We start from the raw sequence: 20,466 nt of genomic DNA, 5'->3' as shown, positions 1-20,466 counted from the left end.
TCAATGGTGTAGACATTTTCTTCTGATATAATATTATTAAATAATACTGGTTATTCAATCCTAATTTGATAAATATGATATATGACTCTATTATATGCACTTCTTCTATCTTGATCTCAGGATCAAATTCTTGAAGTAGGAGAATCCATCAGAACAAACATGGCTTAGCATTATTGTTAGATGAGAGATATTTAAGATCAGAATGATCAATATAAACAATCATCTTAGAACTCACAATATAAGATCGAAGCTTCTCAAATGTGAAGATAATAGTTAAGGGCTTCTTTTCCGTTGTTGTGTTGTTGCATGTGCCTCATCTAAGGTTCAACTTACATAGTATATGAAGTGAACCTTTTTCTTTCTACATTTTCCTAACAATGCTCATTCTGCATAAGTACTAGCATCATATATAATTTCAAAAAGCAATTCCCAATTGGATGGTTGTATAATTACTGCGCTGGCGTGGTTTGTCTCGACATTATCATAAGAGTCAACTCATATAGTTTTATTATTGCTTACCTTCTCGGGTATTGCTACCCAAATGTTTATATTACTTTTCCGGGCATTGCTGCCTGGTTTATGTTGAATATTTAAAAAACAACCTATCTTTGCTGAATCAGTTATCTTCCTACTACTACACTCTCCTGATCAAATGGCACAAACTGGTGGATTCAGGAAAATGTGACTATTCATTCTGATTTGGTTTGAACCAATGTTTTGAGAAAATGTTGCGGCATATAACTTCTTATAAGTCCTATGGTTTGACCACCTAGTTTCATAGTCGCACCCCTTCTTAGTGTTACGTTTTTAGGTTTAGTGGCCAATGATTACTTCATTGTATGTGTTTTTATGTAATTTACTGTCTCCAAAAAAAATATCTACCTCTAATAATTTTTATAAAATTTTGTTTACATAAAGATTTAGTTCGATTTGGTAGATAATCTGGTTTGAAATGCTTAATTTGACCCTAGTATCTTAAGTTTCTGATTATGTAATTTGCTCTCTATTTGTTAATTTATATTTTTAATTATGCGAATATTTTTAATCTTTTCAATTTTTTACGTAATAATTTCTGTTTTAAGGAAATGATCAAAAGATGGTGTAATGTTATTTTTACTGATTTTTAGTATATGGTGCAAGTTTTGTTTTCATAGAGAAAGCTGTTAAGTATTTAAATTCTTATGAAAACAAAGACAGAAACCGGAATATATAGGTATCTGTAAAGGTAAAGTCGGAAAAAACATTATTTTCCGAGGGAAAAGCGAAACCAGAAGAAAAAAAAACAACTTTAAATTTTGATTAGAGTTACTATTACATTACTTATTAGATTTGAAAATATAAAGAAAAAAACGAGTTGACAAGGGAAAAAGTAATTGTCGGAAGAAAAAAGTGGGATGATTGACTAATTAATAAAGAAAAAAAAACAATGAAAAATGGTGTGCTCTCCTATTGAATGCGTCCACCTACAAAAAACCAAACCCACTATTCTTCTTCTTCTTCTCCCTCGAGGTTTTTTCTTCTTCTCCGAAACAATTCCTTCATTAATTGTCTTCTACTTTTCACTCTGTTTACTCTTTTCGATCTCCCAAACACCAAACCTGACAGACCCATCTTCTCCAAAACCCTCTTCCTCCGTCGCTCCCCTTCGTGGGGATGCCGAATCTTCTTCACCTGCGTCCTCCGATCCTCCGCCTCTTGCCATGATTTCTTCCAGAGATCCCGATGCTCTCTTCAGTGGCGGCGGAATCAGGTTCCCTATCTTTCACCTAAAATTTGAAATCTCGCTTACCCAATTCATCAATTTTCGATCTCAATTGGTCTTTAATTGTTGGAAATGTTGTAGCTTTCTAGCGGGAAATCTGCCTGTGAAGTTTAGTTATGGGTACTCTAGTCTCAAGGGTAAACGAGCAACAATGGAGGATTTCTTCGAAACTCGAATATCTGATGTTGATGGACAAATGGTTGCTTTCTTCGGTGTCTTCGATGGTATGTTTAATCTGTCTCTGTAACACATTTTCTCTCTTTCTCTTTCTCTCTTTACTATTTGGATTGTTTCTGATTGCGTTTTGTTGCTTTAGGTCACGGTGGTGCAAGAACTGCAGAGTATCTTAAAAACAATCTTTTCAAGAATTTAGTTACTCATGATGAGTTTATCTCAGACACTAAGAAAGCCATTGGTATGAATGAGAAATTTTTTGTGTCTTTTTAGTACATTTTTGTTTTGTTTCTATTTTACTGAGAGACTTTGGCTTTTGATTCTCGCAGTCGAAGGGTTTAAGCAGACGGATGAGGAGTATCTCATTGAAGAGAGAGGACAGCCGAAGAATGCTGGCTCAACCGCATCAACTGCTTTGCTTGTAGGGAATAAGTTGATTGTTGCCAATGTCGGTGATTCTAGAGTTGTAGCCTCTAGAAATGGTTCAGGTTTTACTGTCTTTCTTCTCTGCAAACTCTTAATTGATTACCTTCCCTTTTAAAGCTTATTTTTTCTGTATATGTGACGACGCTCCTTTGTATGTAATGTAGCTGTTCCACTCTCTAATGATCATAAACCTGATAGATCAGATGAGCGACAAAGGATTGAAGATGCTGGTGGCTTTATAATCTGGGCTGGTAAGAGTTTCTCTGTTTCCTTCTTCTTACTCGTGTTTAAATTCATTATAGTGTAGATTGCAGTCAGTACCGTTGCTGCTTTTTATACTCATTTGTGGTACTGGACATGGAATTTAGAGATATCTGATACAACATTGTTTTGGAGGAACTGTGGTTTCGGACGTTTAGTTATTGATTCGTTCCCTTTGAAACACAACAGGAACGTGGCGGGTTGGTGGAATTCTTGCGGTCTCTCGGGCATTTGGGGATAAGCAACTTAAGCCATATGTTATTGCGGAGCCAGAGATTCAGGTACTTCGATGGTTTACTCTCTTGTTGCATTGCATAGTCGTCGAGCTCTCTAGATTCCGAGCATTTAGTACGTGTTTTATGTCACATTTCTGGTTAAGTCACGAAATGTGTCGCCATTATAGGATTGTCCTTTTTGCTGATTGAAATGCGCTTGTGCGCATACTCACACTCAGTACTCTTATATTTTCTTAGGAGGAGGATATAGGCACGTTGGACTTTATTGTTATTGCTAGCGATGGGTTGTGGAATGTCTTGTCAAACAAGGTTAGTTTCTTTGTTTTGCACTATGGTTAGTTTTGAAAATGCACATTTCTATAGACGGGACTTTTTCCAAACCTTCTCTCAAAGAACTTAGTACCCAACTCTCAAAACTACTTTTTTCCAGGATGCTGTGGCAATTGCACGTGACATTTCAGATGCGGAAACAGCATCAAGAAAGCTCGTGCAAGAAGCTTACGCAAGGGGTAGCTGTGACAATATCACTTGCATTGTTGTTCGATTTGAGGTTTCTTGAGAAAGAACCAAAGTGGTGTCAAAAAGAGAGAGAACCAAAGTCGTATATGGTTCTGCTGTGAGTGTATCATCTTCAGCTGTTGCCTTCCCCCTTCCATGGGCAATTAAAAACAAGATATAATTATGAGACAGTGCCCCCTAATTTTTCATACAACACATGTAGTTTCAGCTACAATTTGTCTCAAGAAACGATTTTTATTTCGCAAAAGGAACTGAAATACATAGTTACTTCTTATTAGTCTTCAAGATATAATCAAGAGCATATAGATCTACTTATGTTTCTGCATCTGGTTCGGCTTCTTTAGTCTCGGCCTCTTCAATCTCTCCTTCTTCCTCCACTCTGTTATCTTCTTCTTTCTTCATCTTCTTTGTTTCCAGGAATTCAAGGAGACCTTTGAGTGCAATATCAGCATTCTTACTCGCCATGAGCTGCTGCGTGATTTCAGCCGGAGTTACACTCACCTCAAGGACGAGCTTCTCGATGGGATCAAACAGGACATGGTCATTAGTCTTGAGGTACATAGCCACAAGCTTCTTGAACACATAGGGCGTGCAATAGTCCATGTGAATATGAACGTCCATTCTTCCTGGCCTCAGCAACGCCGGGTCGAGCTTCTCCTTGTGATTGGTTGTGAAAATTATGATTCTTTCTTCTCCGCAGCTCGACCAAAGCCCGTCTACAAAGTTCAACAGACCAGACAAAGATATCTGTCCAGGAAGGGAAGACTCATAAGGTTCAGAGACTGAGAGGTTAACAAAACAGAGGAATTTTTTCGACTTACCCCAACTTGGAACTTCTTCTTCTTCCGCTTTTGGGGCTCACCATCATCTTCATCGCTATCGTCTTCCTTTTTCTTTTTCTGGCGTCTACGAGAAGCATCAGATCCACAATCAATGTCTTCAATGAGAAGAATTGACCGGTTCTCTGTGGAGATGAGAATATTCCGCAACTCACCATCATCACTAATGCTCTGAAGCTGGAGATCATAGATATGGTACCTCATGTGATTAGCAATTGCAGCCACCAGAGAGGATTTTCCGGTACCTGGTGGACCGTAAAGAAGATATCCACGTTTCCAAGGACGTCCCACGCTCTTGAAGAAGTCTTTTCCTTTAGAGAAAGCGTCAAGATCGTCGATCATTGTGGTCTTAAGGTTCGGCTCAATGGCTAGCGTCTCGAAGGTTGTGTGGTGTTCGAAAATGGCGGCTTCCCATTCGTCTTCGCTGTAAGTGTAGATATGGAGATTCTCGCGATGTTTAAGTGTCTTCTCTGCTGATTTAGTCAAGTATGTGAAGTAATCTGTCATTATCTTCTCACGAAACTCCTCCTCACATGTCAGATGAAAGTACCTAAAACATCCACGAAAGCAATCAAAAAAAAAAAAAAAAAAAGATTAAAGATTAGAGTCAAGGAGAGGAGAAAAACAGATTGTACCGTTTCTCGTAAGGATACAACTTAGTTTCAGAAGAGTGTAGAGTCCACTCGAGATGAATCCCTTCGAACTCATCGATGATTTTTGTGTTTACAGGGACTCCAAGTTTCAGCTGAGCCTCTGGATTCTTGAGACTGCTCGAACCCACGACGAGTTTTCCGGTGGAGAGTCCGGCAAGACGCCTCTGTAAGTAAACTTCGGCCGCACGGAAAGTCTGGTTGTCCACAAACTCCCACTGTTTCTCGATCACAAAGGTGAAGCTCGACTGAAAGTTAGACGAGAAGATGTTTACAAATTTCAGACTGATGTAATCTCGGATTTCCTTAGGCAAAATCTCGTTGAGGATAGTACGAAAAAGCATCATGATTGCAGAACATGTTGTGTAGAGAGAGAAAACTGTAGATACAAAAGGGACTTGATTATAGAGAGAGGTCATTTTTTTGTAAGGAAGATGATGAAGAGCGTTGGTAGAGAGTTAGAGTTTGCATTTTCTTACAAAGAGAGAGATTGCATTTTCAACATATATAGTTAGAGCTTTCGTAAGATAATTCACTAAAAAGATGAATGTTTGGATAAAATAAAATTAAATGAAAAGTGCTAAAAGTTTTAGAAACAATAAAAAATATGAATGATATTTTGAGAATTTATAAGATTTAATTAATATACAGCTAAAGAATAATGTAATTGAGATTTTTTTACTAAAATGAATTCAATATCTCATAACTTTTAAAGTACTTTAAATTTATATAAATTTGAAATTACTTGTTATGTTTAAGTAATAATGTATGAATCTTTCCGTTTTAAAATAATTCTTCTTTTTGGTATTTTTTGAAAATATTAAATGAAAATTGAGTAATTAAGAAAAAATGGGAAATGTAAATGAGAAAGCAAGAATATTGACAGAAAAGTCTAAAATGAAACAAACTGAAACATTTTGAAAGAAATTTTTATTTTTAAAAACTTGTTTTCTTTTTAACATTTTATATTTAAAATTACAAATATATCCTAAAACTCAAAAATATAAATGTGTTAAAATATATTTTTGTTATAATTGGGTGACTAATCTATTATAGAACTAAGATTGATTTTGTTCAATATCAATGCTATTAACTGAAAATGAAGTTTATAGCAATGCGCAATTGATAATTAGTTCTTTCTCTTATTCAAAAATTTGATAAAAATACCCTTATATTTACATAAATTAGATTTGAGTTCTTTTGTGTACTTACACCTCAAAACTTTGTGTTAACCCAAATATCATATGGTGTGTTAATGTGTTAAAAAAAAATCTTAAAGTAATATGCTAACAATAATATCTAACACATATAAGTGCTAGCATAGTAAAAATTTTGATAACATTTGTGGATAAATTAAAAAAACGTATGTAGTTTTTAGTAGATACCTGTTTGCTATTATAGTTATATGTTATATTTATGTTTATCGTGTTCACCTAATTATCATATAGTATGTTTAAAAACTAACAATAATATTTAATACTTGTAATATGCTAATATTAATATCTTATATTTAAATATGCTATTATATTAAATATTTGGATAATATTTGTATTAAAGCGGTAAGATAATAATTATTAAAAAACATTTATATGCTCCAAGGCTCCAAACTACAATATATGATCTATGGATGGAGAGAAACAGGCGAAGACATGGAGAGAACCTATCCCCACCAGTCCGACTGATCAAATTCATCGACAAGACTACTCGGAACAGACTCAGCATCATAAGACTCCAAGGCGACCTTTCTTTAGAAGGAAATCTGATCCTGTTCTCAACTAGGATTTAGTTATTATAATGTTATCTAGATTCAAAATTATATTTTAAAAACAGCTGCACTTGATGTAACAATAGTTTTTTGATTGAATAAAATTTTACATTCAATTAAAAAAAATAAAAAATAAAAATAAAAATAAAAAACGCACATTTCTAGTAATCGGACTTGTTGCAAACATTCTCTAGATCCATCAGAAACAAGGATCTGACTTCCTAGCTAAGAAGTAACCGCAATAGAACTGCACATTTCAGATGCGGGAACAGCAACAAACCTGGTGCAAGAAGCATACGTACGGGTAGCTGCGAAAATATCACTAGCATTGTTGTTCGATTCAAGGTCTCTTGAGAAAGGATCAAAGTTGGACATGGTTCTGCAGTGAAGTGAATGTTTCATCTTCAGAGGTTGATTTCAATCATATAGTGGTTATATAAATGAAAAATCATACTTATGAGACTCTATGCATAATAATTATTCATACATCAACATGCAATTCAGCTACAATTTGACTCATCTGGTCTGAAAGAAATGAAATTTATTGCCAAAAGGAACTGAAATACAGAGTTACTTCTAATTACTCTTCAAGATGATCAGTAGCACTAGGGATCCACTTATGTTTCTGTTTCTGGTTCTGATTCTTTAGTCTCAGCATCTTCAATCTCTCCCTCATCCTCCACTCTATTATCTTCTTCCTTTGTCATCTTCTTGTTTTCCAGGAACTCAAGTAGACCTTTGAGTGCAATATCAGCATTCTTACTTGCCATGAGCTGCTGTGTGACTTCAGCTGGAGTTGCAGTCACCTCAAGTACAAGCTTCTTAATGGGATCAAACAGGACATGGTCATCAGTTTTGAGGTACAGAGCCACAAGCTTCTTGAAGACAAAGGGAGTGCAATTGTCCATGAGAATGTGAACGTCCATCCTTCCCGGCCTCAACAATGCCGGGTCGAGCTTCTCCTTGTGATTGGTTGTGAAAATTATGATCTTTTCTTCTCCACAGCTCGACCAAAGCCCATCCACAAAGTTCAACAGACCGGACAATGATATCTGTTTAGAAGGTTGACTTATAAGCTTCAGAAACAGAGGTTATAACAAAACAGAGGAATTTTTGTCGACTTACCCCAACTTCAAACTTTTTCTTGCGCTTTTGGGGCTCACCATCATCTTCATCGCCATCGTCTTCCTTTTTCTTTTTATGTCGTCTACGAGAAGCATCAGCTCCACAATCAATGTCTTCAATGAGAAGAATTGACCGGTTCTTGGTGGAGGTAAGAATCTCACGCAACTCACCATCATCTCTAACGCTCTGTATCTGGAGATCATAGATATGGTACTTCATGTGATTAGCAATTGCAGCCACCATAGAGGATTTTCCGGTACCTGGTGGACCGTAAAGAAGATATCCACGTTTCCATGCACGTCCCACGCTTTTGAAGAAGTCTTTTCCTTTAGAGAAAGCATCAAGATCGTCGATCAAGCTCTTCTTGAGTTGTGGCTCAACGGCTAAGGTCTCAAAGGTCGTGTGGTGCTCGAAAATAGCAGATTCCCATTTTGACCGGTCTTGGTTATAAGTATAGATCTTGAGATTCTCACGATGGCTCATTATTTTCTCTGCTGATTTAGCCAAATATGTGAAGTAATCTGTCATTATCTTTTCCCGAAACTCCTTCTTACATGTCAAATGAAAGTACCTGAAACATAAAACATCCACAAACAAATAGTGTTAAGATAAAAAGAAATCAAGATTAGAGTCGAAGATATGTGAGAAACAGAGTGTACCGTTTCTCTGGGAGATACTTCTTACTCTCAACAGAGTGAAGAGTCCACTCAAGATGAATCCCTTCAAACTCATCTATGATCTTTGTATTGACTGGGATTCCGAGTTTTGGCTCAGCCGCTGGATTCTTCAGATTGCTCGAACCCACGAGGAGTTTTCCGGTGGAGAGTCCGGCGAGACGCGTCGGTAAGTAAACTTCGGCTGCACGGAAAGTCTGGTTCTCGACAAACTCCCACCGTTGCTCAATCACAAACGTGAAATTCGTCTGAAAGTAAGACGAGAAGAAGTCCACAACTTTCAGAGTGATGTATTCTCGGATTCTCTTAGGCACAATCTCGTTGAGGATCGTACGGAAAAGCATCGTGATTGCAGAAAAAGATGTGTAGAGAGAGAAAACTGCGGATACAGAAGGGACTTGATTATAGAGAGTCGCCATTTTTTTTTGTTTTAGTGAAGATGATGATGAAGAGCTTTGGTAAAGAGTGAGAGAGAGTTATGAGCTTATTTATGAAGAGTTGGAGAGTGGTGAGCAAGAAAGTTTGCATTTTCAACATTTAAAAAAAAAAAAAAGTTTGTATAATCAAAAAAAGAAAAAAGAAAGTTTAGATTTTTAGGGAAATTGTATGAAACTTGGTGGAAATCTCCAAGCATAGATGAGAAAGTGGGAGACGTCATTTAAGTCAAGAGAAAAAGACAATGCGAGTCACATCTCACTTTAAGAAAAAAGACTTTACACAACTGTAAACAAATTGAAATTCCTTTTCCTATCTGTGACTATATTTGTTTTAAGATCTAACTTTCCATTAAGATATACGTAAATTAACTATCTATGTATGCAAATTAACAAATGAACGACGTTGTAGTACAAGTGATTAGGTTTGAGGCGTGCAAATATATTATGAACTATGATTTAAGTGATAAAACTATGATTTGAATATGGCTTTTGGAGGGTTTCCAAAAACTATAGTTCTCTTTAGTTACCAAATATAATCCACAACATGATAGTTTCTAGAGTTTGAAGATTACCACAACATTCCAGTTGAATGAGTTGTGACAAGAAACGGCTGCACCAAAATATATACAATGATATTCAACTAAAATATATAAGATGAGTTTTTCATCAAGATATATTGTCTATTGATTTGTGTTATATCAATTATGTCTCTGGATTTTCGTAACAAATATAGTTAGAAAATTTATTTGTAAGCAATGGAATGGCAGAAAAAAACACAATTCTGAAAATATTTTGCTAATTAACAAAAACTAATGCAATTAAAAACTAAACACAAAAATGCAATCTGCATTTTTGCTGAAAAAAATACAAAAAAAATTATTATCCAGAAAAATGAGTTTTAAGTAGATTATTCAATTTTGAAAAAAAATTTCGCCATTCCGCAATTACTCAGGTTACAAAAATCAAAGCCTATAGAAGTTGATGAGATTTTTAGTCTGGTCTAAGCTAAATCAAGAGTTTTGTAGTTAATCAGCCTGATTCTTCATTGAGCCATAGTCGACGAATACTGGTGGACACTAGACAACAAAACAAGTGGCATGCCGGGATTTAAACAATATGATATATTTTTTGCGAGAAAAAACAAAAGAAAAAGAAAATGATAAATTATACATGTATGTAAATTATTACACGCAAAGGAAATTGGTGGAAACTGACGTGTGCATGAAACTTATGTACAACAAACGAGAGTGGTCGGTCTATTTCAAAGAAAATAGAAAAGGAAAAATAAATAAACGAGAAAGGACTTGTTGGCTAAGTTACAAAGATTCTAAATGGAGGGTCGTAATTTGTTTGATTCTTGTATTCTTTATTAATTTGAATGACCAATGTAAAGATGGTCGTGCCAGATGGCAATTTTTTTTTAATAAAATGAATCTAGTCTATAAAGTACTTGTGGTGACTTCTATAGTGTAAGTGTAATGTATCTGTAATTATACACCCTACGATTTAACGACCATGCTATTTAACCATTGTTGCACCTTTCGGTCCAAAGGAGAATGCAGTAGTTGATTTTCTCACACTATATATATATATATTTTTAAATTTAATTTTTAGTTAGATTTGTGTCAATATAACACAATTGTTTTGAAAAAAAAACTTAGGTAGACAGTTAACAAAAAAAAATGAAGTAAACACTACAGAAAAAAAAAGGCAAAGAAAATTTTATATGTGAGTGTGTTAAAATTCATTTTTCTCATAATCAGTTTTTTTCTGTAACACCTTTTAATAATATTATGCAAATGCATTCAACTTTAGTATCAAAGCAAATATGATCCGAAAACTTTAAATCTAAACCTAAAAACTTCTTTTCATAAAATAAAAGCTTTCTATATTTGGATGGAGTGTAAATTTGTTATAGACATCGTAGACGGAACAATTCTTGAGTTCACTCCTAGGACGAATTCACCTTTTTTATTTTAACCAATGAGAATTTACCATATAATAAAATCAATTAAAATAATTTATCAAAATAATATATTTTATACTCATTTTAGTCAATGATAATCTGCCATATAATAAAATCAATTAAGGTAATTTACCAAAATAGCATATTTTAAATATTTTTTCTTAATTAAAAAAAACTAAACACTAATTTAGAAATAGTGAACCCAAACATAATATTAAAATTTATGTAGAATTATTTTTAATAAAAATATATTTTTACATAATTATTTGTTTTACTTTCAAAATTTTAAATAAAAAAACTAAATCGTAAATCGGAGATAGTAAACTCAAATATAATATTAAATTTTATTTCTATTTATTTTTAATAAATATATATTTATATGATCATTTTTTATTTTTAAAATTTTAAACCATAATCCCTAAATTCTAATTTTTAAATCCTAAATTTTAATCTGTATACTCTTCTAAATCATAATCTATAAACCTTAAGAAAATTAAACTAAAAACTACACCCTAAATTCTACTCTTTATATACATTATTTAATAATATATATATATATATATTTTTAATTAAATATTTGATGAATATTTAATCTTTTAATTTTAATTTGGTATATTTATTTAAAAATAATATTACATAACAAATTCTCATTGATCAAAATGAAAAGGGGTAAATGAATAAATTATCCTCTACAAGTGAACCCAAAAATTTTCCTCATAGAAGAGGCATGTGCATGCCTTCCTCGAAAAATATATCATCCACAACACAAAACTTTTATAAAACATCAGAACAAATTTTTGTAACAAGGTTTAAAGAAAAAAAAAATTTTACAACACTTTTTAATTGTATGAAACCAACATATTAAGCTTTTATATAACATCAGAACAAATCTGATCTGAAAGCCCTAAATCTAAAGCGAAAAACTTCTTTCTTCTTTTCTTTTTTTTTGACATCAAACTTCTTTCTTCTTTCAAAATTATAAGCTTTATATAATTGTACCATGTATGTATCGCATGCAAATTTGGTCTAGACGAAACATATGCTTATATCTACCGTCCAAAACACATACACCCGCTTAATTACTCTCGACCCACTCTAAACATCCACTAACTAGTGTGACATGTGTGAGTCGAAATTAGATGGTACTATATTTGTGACTCACTATTCGCCTTACATTACATGTATATTGGGAAAAAGTATGTACATAAACAAACGGTATCACTCGACAGTCTACACAACATGTGATAGATCATAGATGATGCGTAGATCCTTTCGTTTTCGTGTGGGAAGATGAAGTATTCTGTGAATTTGTTTGATTGGAATAACGAAATTACTGTAGTTAAAAAAAAGAACTCTAGACCTTTCTTTGCATTATTATTAGCTCTTTACATTTAGCAAAAAAATTATTAGTTCTTTGCTTTCAAAACACTTTGTACGAAGTTATGACGCCTACCGAGGGAAATTTTTTTTTTTTGTCCTTTTCTATGCTGTTGTTATTGTAATTGTGTAATTTCGTGTGTTATATTATTTGAGTAGTTTGTTCCAGTGTTGGCCTTTGTAGCTAGTTTTCGCCTTTAAATGCCACTCATAAATGAAGAAGCAAATCTTCTCAAGAATTTTCATTGGTCTCTTTGTAGCATCTTTCAAAATCAAATACAACTCCACAAATCCTAATTTTGTCAAAATAGAAGCAACTAAATTAGGAAATGGAAATAAAATAAAACAAGAACAACTTGTCACGACTCTATTAATTTACTCCAAAATTCAAGTTGTCATAGAAAAAGAAGGTGATAGAGACCCTTAATAACAATGATACGAAAAATACATCTTATAATCAAATTCGATACATCAGTGTACTGTGCAATACTATTAACTACTTTTATAGTGGAATGAAATATTAAAATTAGTTCGAGCTCCACGATTAATTGATACAGCCTGATGTTAAACTAGATTAAAAAATAACTTACTAAATCGAACTTAGGAGTTCTTGATAATAAAAAGTAATCTTGTTAGTAAAAATGTTCTTCAGACCAATGAAGTTTCTGATCGTCAGAATCCCAAGACAGTAATTCCAAGGTTGCGCAAGTATCATAACCTCCATGAATCTGCAACTGGTCATCCTCGAAGATGTACACACTACTCTTTATACCGATCTTGCTCGATCCCTGAGCGCATTTCAAGTTATGTTTATTCATGGCGTATCTTATCCTCACTGAATTCTCCCAGCGCCAAGTCATCTCGTATAACTTAATCAGAACCCGATAAGGAAACGACGACTCTGGTTCAGATCCCAACATTATGTCTGCTACTGTCTCAGCGAGTCTCGTGTATCCGAGATCCAGAGATGCACAGATAATCGGTTCCCAGATATGAGAGCTTGGTTCAAAAGGCATCTTCTTTGCGATATCTATTGCTTCGTTGATCATACCGGCTCTGCATAGCAATTCGATTATACAGGCGTAATGTTCATTACAAGGATTAACTCCATAAGTCTTTCCTATTGAAGAGAATATCTGAATTCCTTCATTAACAAAGCCAGCGTAACAACATGCTACCAAGACACCCATTAAAGTCACTCTATCCGGTTTCAGAGCTCTGTCTATCAACAATTGATGAAAAATGGCAAGGGACTCAGCTGCTAAGTTGTTTCTTGCTAAACCCATTATCACGGTGTTCCAAAAGAACAAATCTTTTTCATCTGTTGTGGCAAACATTCCCATTGCTGAATCAACTAATCCTGTTTTGAAGTACATCTCCATGAGTGAGGTGGCTACTGCCGTGTCCTGTTCAAACCCTAACTTGATAGCCAAAGAATGTACCTGAGCTCCTTGATCTAGCATAACAACATTCATCGAGCTCAGAACGCTACTGAAGGTGAACTTATCAGGCCTAACGCTCTGCCTCATAGCGAGGATAAAGAGCCTGAGAGCATCTTCTCCAAAACCATGCCACGAATAGCTACCGACCAAGGAATTGCACAAGACCGAATCCCATTTCTCCAACTCTCGAAAAAGCTTAACCGAATCCTCCAATCTGTTGCATTTTGAAAACATGTCAATCGCGGCTCCTGAAACAATGGTGTTAGAAAGAAATCCCATCTTGATGCAAAGAGCAATAGCCTTCTTACCCTTGCACAAGTCTCGTAAACCGGAGCAAACAGATAAAACCGTTGAGACCGTGTATGCGTCCGGTTGATTACCCATTTCCCTCATTAGACAAAACAGATCCAAAGCCACTTCTTTTTTGCCATAATCCGAGCAACACGAGATCAAAGAGTTCCACGAGATCACATCTCTATCCTCCATAATTGAAAACACAGATAGTGCATAATCGATAACTCCTAGCCTTCTATACATATCCATCAGTGAATTCCACACCACCAAATTCGACAAACTTAAGCCGCTGCAAATAACATTACCATGAATCTGTTCCCCATGGCGAACACAAGAAACAAGAGAAGCGAGTATCGAAAACGTGAACTCCGTTGGCCCAATCATACATCTCTGCATTTCCAAGTGAATCCTGATCGCATTTTCCATAAGCCCACAAGAACCCAACCCTGAAATCATTGTGTTAAAGCTTACAACATCTCGTTCAGGCATTTCGTCGAACACGTCAAGTGCGTGATTGATATAACCGTTTCGTAATAAACCCTTCAAGCATATGTTCCAGGTTATCGTGTTCTTATCCAGAATATCGTCAAACAATCGGAAAGCATCGATGACGGCACCGGATTTGAAGTAGAGCTGAAGACAGCGATTTCCCCAATAGGTATTGGGTATTAACCCAACTTTGACGAGCTGGGCATGGACGATTCTGGCTAAAGTCGGACACTTTGAAAGCAAAGAGCGGTCTACGCGCGAAAAGTATAGAGATGACGGCATGCAATGTCCATGAACTCGTCGGAACAATGAGAACATACATGTGCGGAGATTTTTTTTCGTGGTTTATAGAAAAAGCCCAAGAAATTGATTTAAAAGTTTGACCAGTATTTGAACCCGAACTGAACCGACCGGTTGGACCAGTATATCCACGACCGATCACTGACAGATGATCCGACAATAACAGGTAACCCAACAGGACAACGATTCCTACGTATATGGCTTAGCGCAATCTAGAACATTGCTCAAAGCGTTCAGCGAGTAACCATAGTTCAGAAACCAAACAAAATTTCCATATTAATCATCACCTATAAAATGGGTTTATAACCCATTTTGAGCATGAGCAAGTGGATGAAGATGGTTGCGAACAAGATTCTCATAAAAATTCCGAGTATGAACAATTGAATGTTTGGAACATAGCACTTGTGTCAGATGCTCATCAAGAAAATCTACATCACTTGCAAAAAGAGAAAAGGAGAATGTACAACTTGTCTCACAGAAGAAATGTAAATAGGGTATGAAAAATAGATTTAGGCCGAATCAATTTCCTCGAAGTAGTTGAACTCAAGAAGCCTTGATGATTTCCTTTCTGCTTTCCCTTTAAAAACACACAAAACCAGAGATTTCACATTTCGTGCCTTGGTATGTAAGGAAGCCTAAGTCTAGCAACGCGAATTAGATTATATACCTTTGAAGCATCCTTGAGAGGTCCCCAACACTCGATCCGGTTGTATTTAGGTGAGCTTGAATGGAAATAAACCCATACATAAGCATCCATTAGCTCAGGGTTCTCTCTAAACATAACCGAATCTCCATGGAGCACAGCTTTTAGTACCTAATGCCAAAGAGTTAGATCGCTCATATCTTTTTTTCATATTTTTTAAGAACCAATTGAAGAAAGGAAGAGGGCTAACCAAAGGCAGTTCCTTGGAGAATATGTGATACCTAAGCTCTGCAGCCACATCCTGTAATAAACTCGGGCCGCTCACGCAACAATGAATATGTAATCGCAACTCGTCTTTCACCTTCTTCCACTCAGCAACCACATCGTCTTTCTTGTACCAGCCTTCTAGTTGATCCAGGTTGATGACGTTGGAGATGGTTAAGGTTAAGTTAGCAGTAAAGTCACAGTGTGAAAGGATATACGTACGCGGCGTAATGATCCCTCCGCTTGTCTTGTTCTCCAGTAGCTTTCCTAAGAACTCCACTTTGAGCTTGGAGGAATCAAAATTTGCTTGTGGAACCAAAATCCTCACAGCCTAATTCACAATCATATCCACACCATTAAATACATTCACAATCTGAGGTAAACTCCACTACATAAACATGTCAATTCAACATTGAATAAGAAGTATTGATGTATCAGTTGAACATTGAGCACTGCAGAAGATTTAGCTAAAAAAACTGGAAACAGAACTTAAGTTTCGTAAAAAAAAACCCCTACAAATTACGATCTTTTCTCAATTTGAAGACCTAAAAGTGCAGAATTTGTGGTACCATTTGAACACTGAATTCACCAGAAGATTCAGCAAAAAATATCTGGAAACAGAACTTAAAGTGCCATTAAAAAAACCCCCAAATTACAATCCTTTGTCAATTTGAAGACCTAAAAGTGCAGACTTTGTGGTACCATTTGAACACTGAATTCACCAGAAGATTCAGCTAAGAAAATCTGGAACAGAACTTAAAGTATCATTAAAAAAAAAACCCCAAATTACGATCCTTTCTCAATTGGAAGACCTAAAAATGCTGACTTTTTGGTACCATTTTAACACTGAATTCATCAGAAGATTCAGTTAAAAAAACCTGGAAAGAGATCTTAAAGTGTATTAAAAACACCCAAATGACGATCCTTTCTCAATTTGAAGACCTAAATATGCAGACTTTTTGGTACCATTTGAACACGAAGCTAAATTTCATATTATAATCAGATCCAATTCAACAGACAACATTTGATTATGATTAAGATGTTTTCGTAATTCTCTCAGTACACAAATCTCACGACATTTAGTGAAAAATTCAAACAAGATAGAACGAATTGTTCACCTCGGAGACTAAAGTATTGTAGGAGACACCACCGTCGCTAATGGCGGAATTTCTAGGAACCCTAATTCTTGTCTTCAAGAGCTTGCCGCAGAAACGGTGATGTTGACCGATGATTTTTCGATTGGGACGAGACAAAACGGGATAGTGGTAGTAAGGAACGATGTAACAGGCCATGGGAGGAACATAACAACAGGGTTAATGCATGAACAACAACAATGATTCTTCTTCATTGTTCATCTTCCACCATTTTTGTTAGAGAAAGAGAGAGATGTGGAAGAATGTTATTCAGAGATACACTCAGCCACAAATTCGCTCTCTTGAGCTTCTTTCTCCACACAAATACAATTTTTACAGATTCAATTTGGATTTTCCTCCATATTATTAATTATTAGTCGAAATATTATGATTGGTGGGAATTGAGCTGAGAGTTGTTCCACGTAAGCAATTCCCTCTAGATAATTGAGCTATGGCTTCAACGTCAATATAACTGAGGGAAAAGAACTTTAAAAACTTTGAAATTTTTAATATTTTCTAAAAACTATTAAGAACTTTTCACGTTGAAATTTTTATCCGATTAAAGCTCCAAATCTTCTATTATTATTAGAGAATGACAATTTAAAAATGATTTTTATATCATGTGTGATTTATAAGAATGTCATGCTGATGTGTCATTATAAAAGAGTTTTTCAAAACACATATAAAAATGCTTATTTTACTAGAGTAATTACATCATTTACCATTAGCATTAATTTGGTTAGAGATTAGTTTATATCATTATATATTTAATACTTAACATTTAATTTGTAAATATATTCTTTTTCTTTTTATTTCTTAACAAGAGATTTATAAAAAATAATACATAATATTACTTAAGTTACTAAACATTATATTTCTTTATATCATATTTCTTTGATCTTAATTTTGTTTAAAAAATCATATTATCCATTTAATAAAAAATTCTAATTTTTTCATGCATATTATAATTATTTTTTTTCTATTAAAATATAAATATCTTAGTCTGATGTTGAACCGGTTAGATAGAACGTATTAATCCAATTTAGTATATTCAAATGTATAATTTTATTCATATAAAAGATACTATTAAAGTTAATTATAAAACCAATAATTATCTACCATTTATGAAATTATACTACAAAATAAATGTAATTGTAATTATTATTTGTAATTGTATAATCAGTGCATAAATTTGTAATTATAAATATCAGTTAATATTTTTTAATTGTATTTATATATATTATATTTGCATATTCGAATAAAAAATTATGATTAATATTTATCCCGCACAGGGTAATCACCTAGTTATTAAATATTTATAGTTTTTGTTGATCCATATGATTACTAAGTATGTTTAAGAGATGATAAAGATGATTAAAATATGAACGATTCTTGGGTTCACCCCTAGGGGGAAATCCTTTCATTCACCCCTTCTTAGTTTAACCAATGAAAATATGCCATGTAATAAAATTAAAAATAACATTTATCAAAACTGCATATTTTTAAAATTCTTTTTTAATTGGAAAAAACTAAACCATAAATTGGAAATAGTGAACCCAAGCATAATATTAAACTTAAATTTTAAACATAAACTAATTTAATTGGACAAAAATAAAGAATAAATTAGAAATAATGAACCCAAACAGAATATTAAACTTAAATTTTAAACACAAATTTTTTTAATTGGACAAAAATAAACAATAAATTAGAATAGTGAACCCAAACATAATATTAAACTTAAATATTAAACACAAAATTTTCTAATTGGACAAAAATAAATCCCAAATTGGAAATAGTGAACCCAACCATAATATTAAATTTTATTTATAATTTATTTTGGATAAATATATATTTTTATATAACTATTTGATCTATTTTTGAAATTTTAAACACTAATCCCTAAAACTTAAACTTTAAACCCTAAACCCTTAATTCTAATATTTATACCCTAAACCATATTCTGTAAACTTAAAAATAAGTTAAAAATAATAATAAACACTAAACCCTACATTTTAATATTACTAAGTATGTTTAAGAGATGATAAAGATGATTATCATCTAATTGGACAAAAATAAACTCTAAACACAAAATTTTCTAATTGGACAAAAATAAACCCTAAATTGGAAATAGTGAACCCAACAATAATATAAAATTTTATTTATAATTTATTTTGGATAAACACATATTTTTATATAACTATTTGATCTATTTTTGAAATTTTAAACACTAATCCCTAAATCTTAAACTTTAAACCCTAAATTCTAATATTTATACCCTAAACCATATTCTGTAAACTTAAAAATAAGTTAAAAATAATAATAAACATTAATCCCTAAATTTTAAAAGAAATTATAATAAATTCTCAACCCTAATACTCTAATCCCTAAATTCTAAACTTTAATCCATTAACCTTTAAAAAATATTAATATTTATATACATTATATATATATATATATATATATATATATTTATTAAAGATCTGAGTGAGTGTTTTAATTACTTAAATTTCGTTTTTTATTTTTATTTAAAAATAATATTACATGTCACATTCTAATTGACTCAAATAAGAGGGGGTGAATAAAGGGATTTATCCATAGGAGTGGGTGAACCCAAGAATTTGTGTTAAAATATAATGAAGTTAAAATTTCCGTAATATAAAAAAGATTTAGTTGCCAAAAAAAAAAAGATTTGATTTTGACAGGAGAGTTGACTGTAAGAAAATAGGTATATTGGAACTTGAGTGAACAGGTTGGAGACAGTGTCCTTTGTATCGATAAGGCGAACGTTTAGAATTTTGAACTAAGTCCTAAGAGAAGTCAGTTCGGCGTTCTAAACACTTGGTTACAGAGAGCTCGGTTTAGAGAGATAGAGAGTTACAAGTAGAGAGAGAGTGTAATAAATTTGGAGTCTCCTTCATAAATGATCTTCGAGGAGTATTTATAACGGGGGTTGGGAAGCAGGTCTCCGCTTAACTGGGGCGACATAACAGTTCCAGCACATTCTATGGGTATGGTTCTCGAGCCGCGTGTTTGAACCACTCCGCAGCGAGTGATGATGAGCTCGTCGTCGAGCTATTTGCGCAGATAGATTATTGTTGGCAAACTGTCCCTACACATGTCAACTCCTGCTCGGTTTCACTCACTGTAGATCAGCGCTGTGATGATGATAGCAGGATGGATCCATGCTGACTAGACTTGTTGACTCCTAATTAACTTCTGAGAATTAATTTTAAATGTTAAGATAGACCTAGTTAATTGGGGTGCTAAGTCCATATCCAACAGTTTTTTCCTTCTTAGTTAACAAAGTATAAAGAAAACTATTAATTATCATTAACTTAATTAACGCAAAATTCTAGTAAAATATATTAACTAATTTTATTTTACAAGAAAACTACACAAATATTTTTTGCCTTAAAAAAATCAACCTAATTTATTTGGTACAATTTAATACATCATTTTCATACTTTTTCTTTTTGTTCCTCTCCTCTACGCGAATTCACTACCGTTGAGGGCTTAAACAATATTATTAACCGCAGTTAATCTTAACTATACATGATTAATAGATGCCTATGAGAATTCATTGATATCCTCAGATAAAGATTCTCCAAATCACTTTGAGATAAAAAAAACCATAATTTCCTATTCTCTTTTGACACATTAATCTCTTCTTTTCTTTTCAATATCGACAAC

The 20,466-nt window shown here is 33.6% G+C and overlaps 5 protein-coding genes across 5 annotated transcripts; 1 reads left to right on the top strand and 4 right to left on the bottom strand.

Moving 5' to 3' along the window:
* The first annotated feature begins 1,433 nt into the window (after positions 1–1,433).
* LOC18011067 (probable protein phosphatase 2C 11) lies at positions 1,434–3,660 on the top strand. The gene is made up of 8 exons (XM_006393694.2): positions 1,434–1,750; positions 1,844–1,986; positions 2,079–2,177; positions 2,266–2,424; positions 2,527–2,613; positions 2,813–2,904; positions 3,097–3,168; positions 3,290–3,660. Exons 1-8 carry the CDS (start codon positions 1,434–1,436, stop codon positions 3,416–3,418), a joined length of 1,098 nt encoding a protein of 365 aa, XP_006393756.1. The 3' UTR covers positions 3,419–3,660.
* A 24-nt stretch (positions 3,661–3,684) lies between these two features.
* On the bottom strand, positions 3,685–5,360 carry LOC18011131 (AAA-ATPase At1g43910). Its single transcript, XM_024150473.1, has 3 exons — positions 4,853–5,360; positions 4,200–4,767; positions 3,685–4,125 (listed from the first exon to the last, which is right to left on the bottom strand). The coding sequence occupies exons 1-3, from the start codon at positions 5,284–5,286 to the stop codon at positions 3,691–3,693; spliced, it is 1,437 nt and encodes a 478-aa protein (XP_024006241.1). The 5' UTR covers positions 5,287–5,360; the 3' UTR covers positions 3,685–3,690.
* A 1,735-nt stretch (positions 5,361–7,095) lies between these two features.
* Positions 7,096–8,908, bottom strand: LOC18011130 (AAA-ATPase At1g43910). The gene is made up of 3 exons (XM_006393691.2): positions 8,417–8,908; positions 7,758–8,328; positions 7,096–7,684 (listed from the first exon to the last, which is right to left on the bottom strand). The coding sequence occupies exons 1-3, from the start codon at positions 8,848–8,850 to the stop codon at positions 7,250–7,252; spliced, it is 1,440 nt and encodes a 479-aa protein (XP_006393753.1). The 5' UTR covers positions 8,851–8,908; the 3' UTR covers positions 7,096–7,249.
* Positions 8,909–12,843: 3,935 nt separating this feature from the next.
* LOC18010901 (pentatricopeptide repeat-containing protein At1g43980, mitochondrial) lies at positions 12,844–14,754 on the bottom strand. The gene has a single exon (XM_006393690.2). It carries the CDS (start codon positions 14,752–14,754, stop codon positions 12,844–12,846), a length of 1,911 nt encoding a protein of 636 aa, XP_006393752.2.
* Positions 14,755–15,069: 315 nt separating this feature from the next.
* On the bottom strand, positions 15,070–17,090 carry LOC18011061 (protein STAY-GREEN LIKE, chloroplastic). Its single transcript, XM_006393689.2, has 4 exons — positions 16,762–17,090; positions 15,630–15,974; positions 15,404–15,550; positions 15,070–15,313 (listed from the first exon to the last, which is right to left on the bottom strand). Exons 1-4 carry the CDS (start codon positions 16,933–16,935, stop codon positions 15,209–15,211), a joined length of 771 nt encoding a protein of 256 aa, XP_006393751.1. The 5' UTR covers positions 16,936–17,090; the 3' UTR covers positions 15,070–15,208.
* Positions 17,091–20,466: the final 3,376 nt, after the last annotated feature.

The sequence above is a fragment of the Eutrema salsugineum genome, unplaced genomic scaffold, assembly GCF_000478725.1.
Source record: "Eutrema salsugineum unplaced genomic scaffold, Eutsalg1_0 scaffold_7, whole genome shotgun sequence".
NCBI classification, from domain to species: Eukaryota; Viridiplantae; Streptophyta; class Magnoliopsida; order Brassicales; family Brassicaceae; genus Eutrema; species Eutrema salsugineum.
Note: the sequence above shows the minus strand (reverse complement) of the source record. Positions and strands in the feature narration are given on the sequence as shown.

Coding starts and splice junctions, on each gene's coding strand:
- LOC18011130 (XM_006393691.2), bottom strand. CDS start 8,850: ATGGCGACTCTCTATAATCAAGTCCCTTCTGTATCCGCAGTTTTCTCT. Junction 8,329..8,416: donor AAGTATCTCCCAGAGAAACG/GTACACTCTGTT, acceptor TTTATGTTTCAG/GTACTTTCATTTGACATGTA. Junction 7,685..7,757: donor AGAAAAAGTTTGAAGTTGGG/GTAAGTCGACAA, acceptor CCTTCTAAACAG/ATATCATTGTCCGGTCTGTT.
- LOC18011067 (XM_006393694.2), top strand. CDS start 1,434: ATGGTGTGCTCTCCTATTGAATGCGTCCACCTACAAAAAACCAAACCC. Junction 1,987..2,078: donor TTTCTTCGGTGTCTTCGATG/GTATGTTTAATC, acceptor TTGTTGCTTTAG/GTCACGGTGGTGCAAGAACT. Junction 2,614..2,812: donor TGGCTTTATAATCTGGGCTG/GTAAGAGTTTCT, acceptor GAAACACAACAG/GAACGTGGCGGGTTGGTGGA.
- LOC18011131 (XM_024150473.1), bottom strand. CDS start 5,286: ATGACCTCTCTCTATAATCAAGTCCCTTTTGTATCTACAGTTTTCTCT. Junction 4,768..4,852: donor TTGTATCCTTACGAGAAACG/GTACAATCTGTT, acceptor TGGATGTTTTAG/GTACTTTCATCTGACATGTG. Junction 4,126..4,199: donor AGAAGAAGTTCCAAGTTGGG/GTAAGTCGAAAA, acceptor CTTCCTGGACAG/ATATCTTTGTCTGGTCTGTT.
- LOC18011061 (XM_006393689.2), bottom strand. CDS start 16,935: ATGGCCTGTTACATCGTTCCTTACTACCACTATCCCGTTTTGTCTCGT. Junction 15,551..15,629: donor TCTCCAAGGAACTGCCTTTG/GTTAGCCCTCTT, acceptor CTTTGGCATTAG/GTACTAAAAGCTGTGCTCCA. Junction 15,314..15,403: donor CTCTCAAGGATGCTTCAAAG/GTATATAATCTA, acceptor GTGTTTTTAAAG/GGAAAGCAGAAAGGAAATCA.
- LOC18010901 (XM_006393690.2), bottom strand. CDS start 14,754: ATGTTCTCATTGTTCCGACGAGTTCATGGACATTGCATGCCGTCATCT.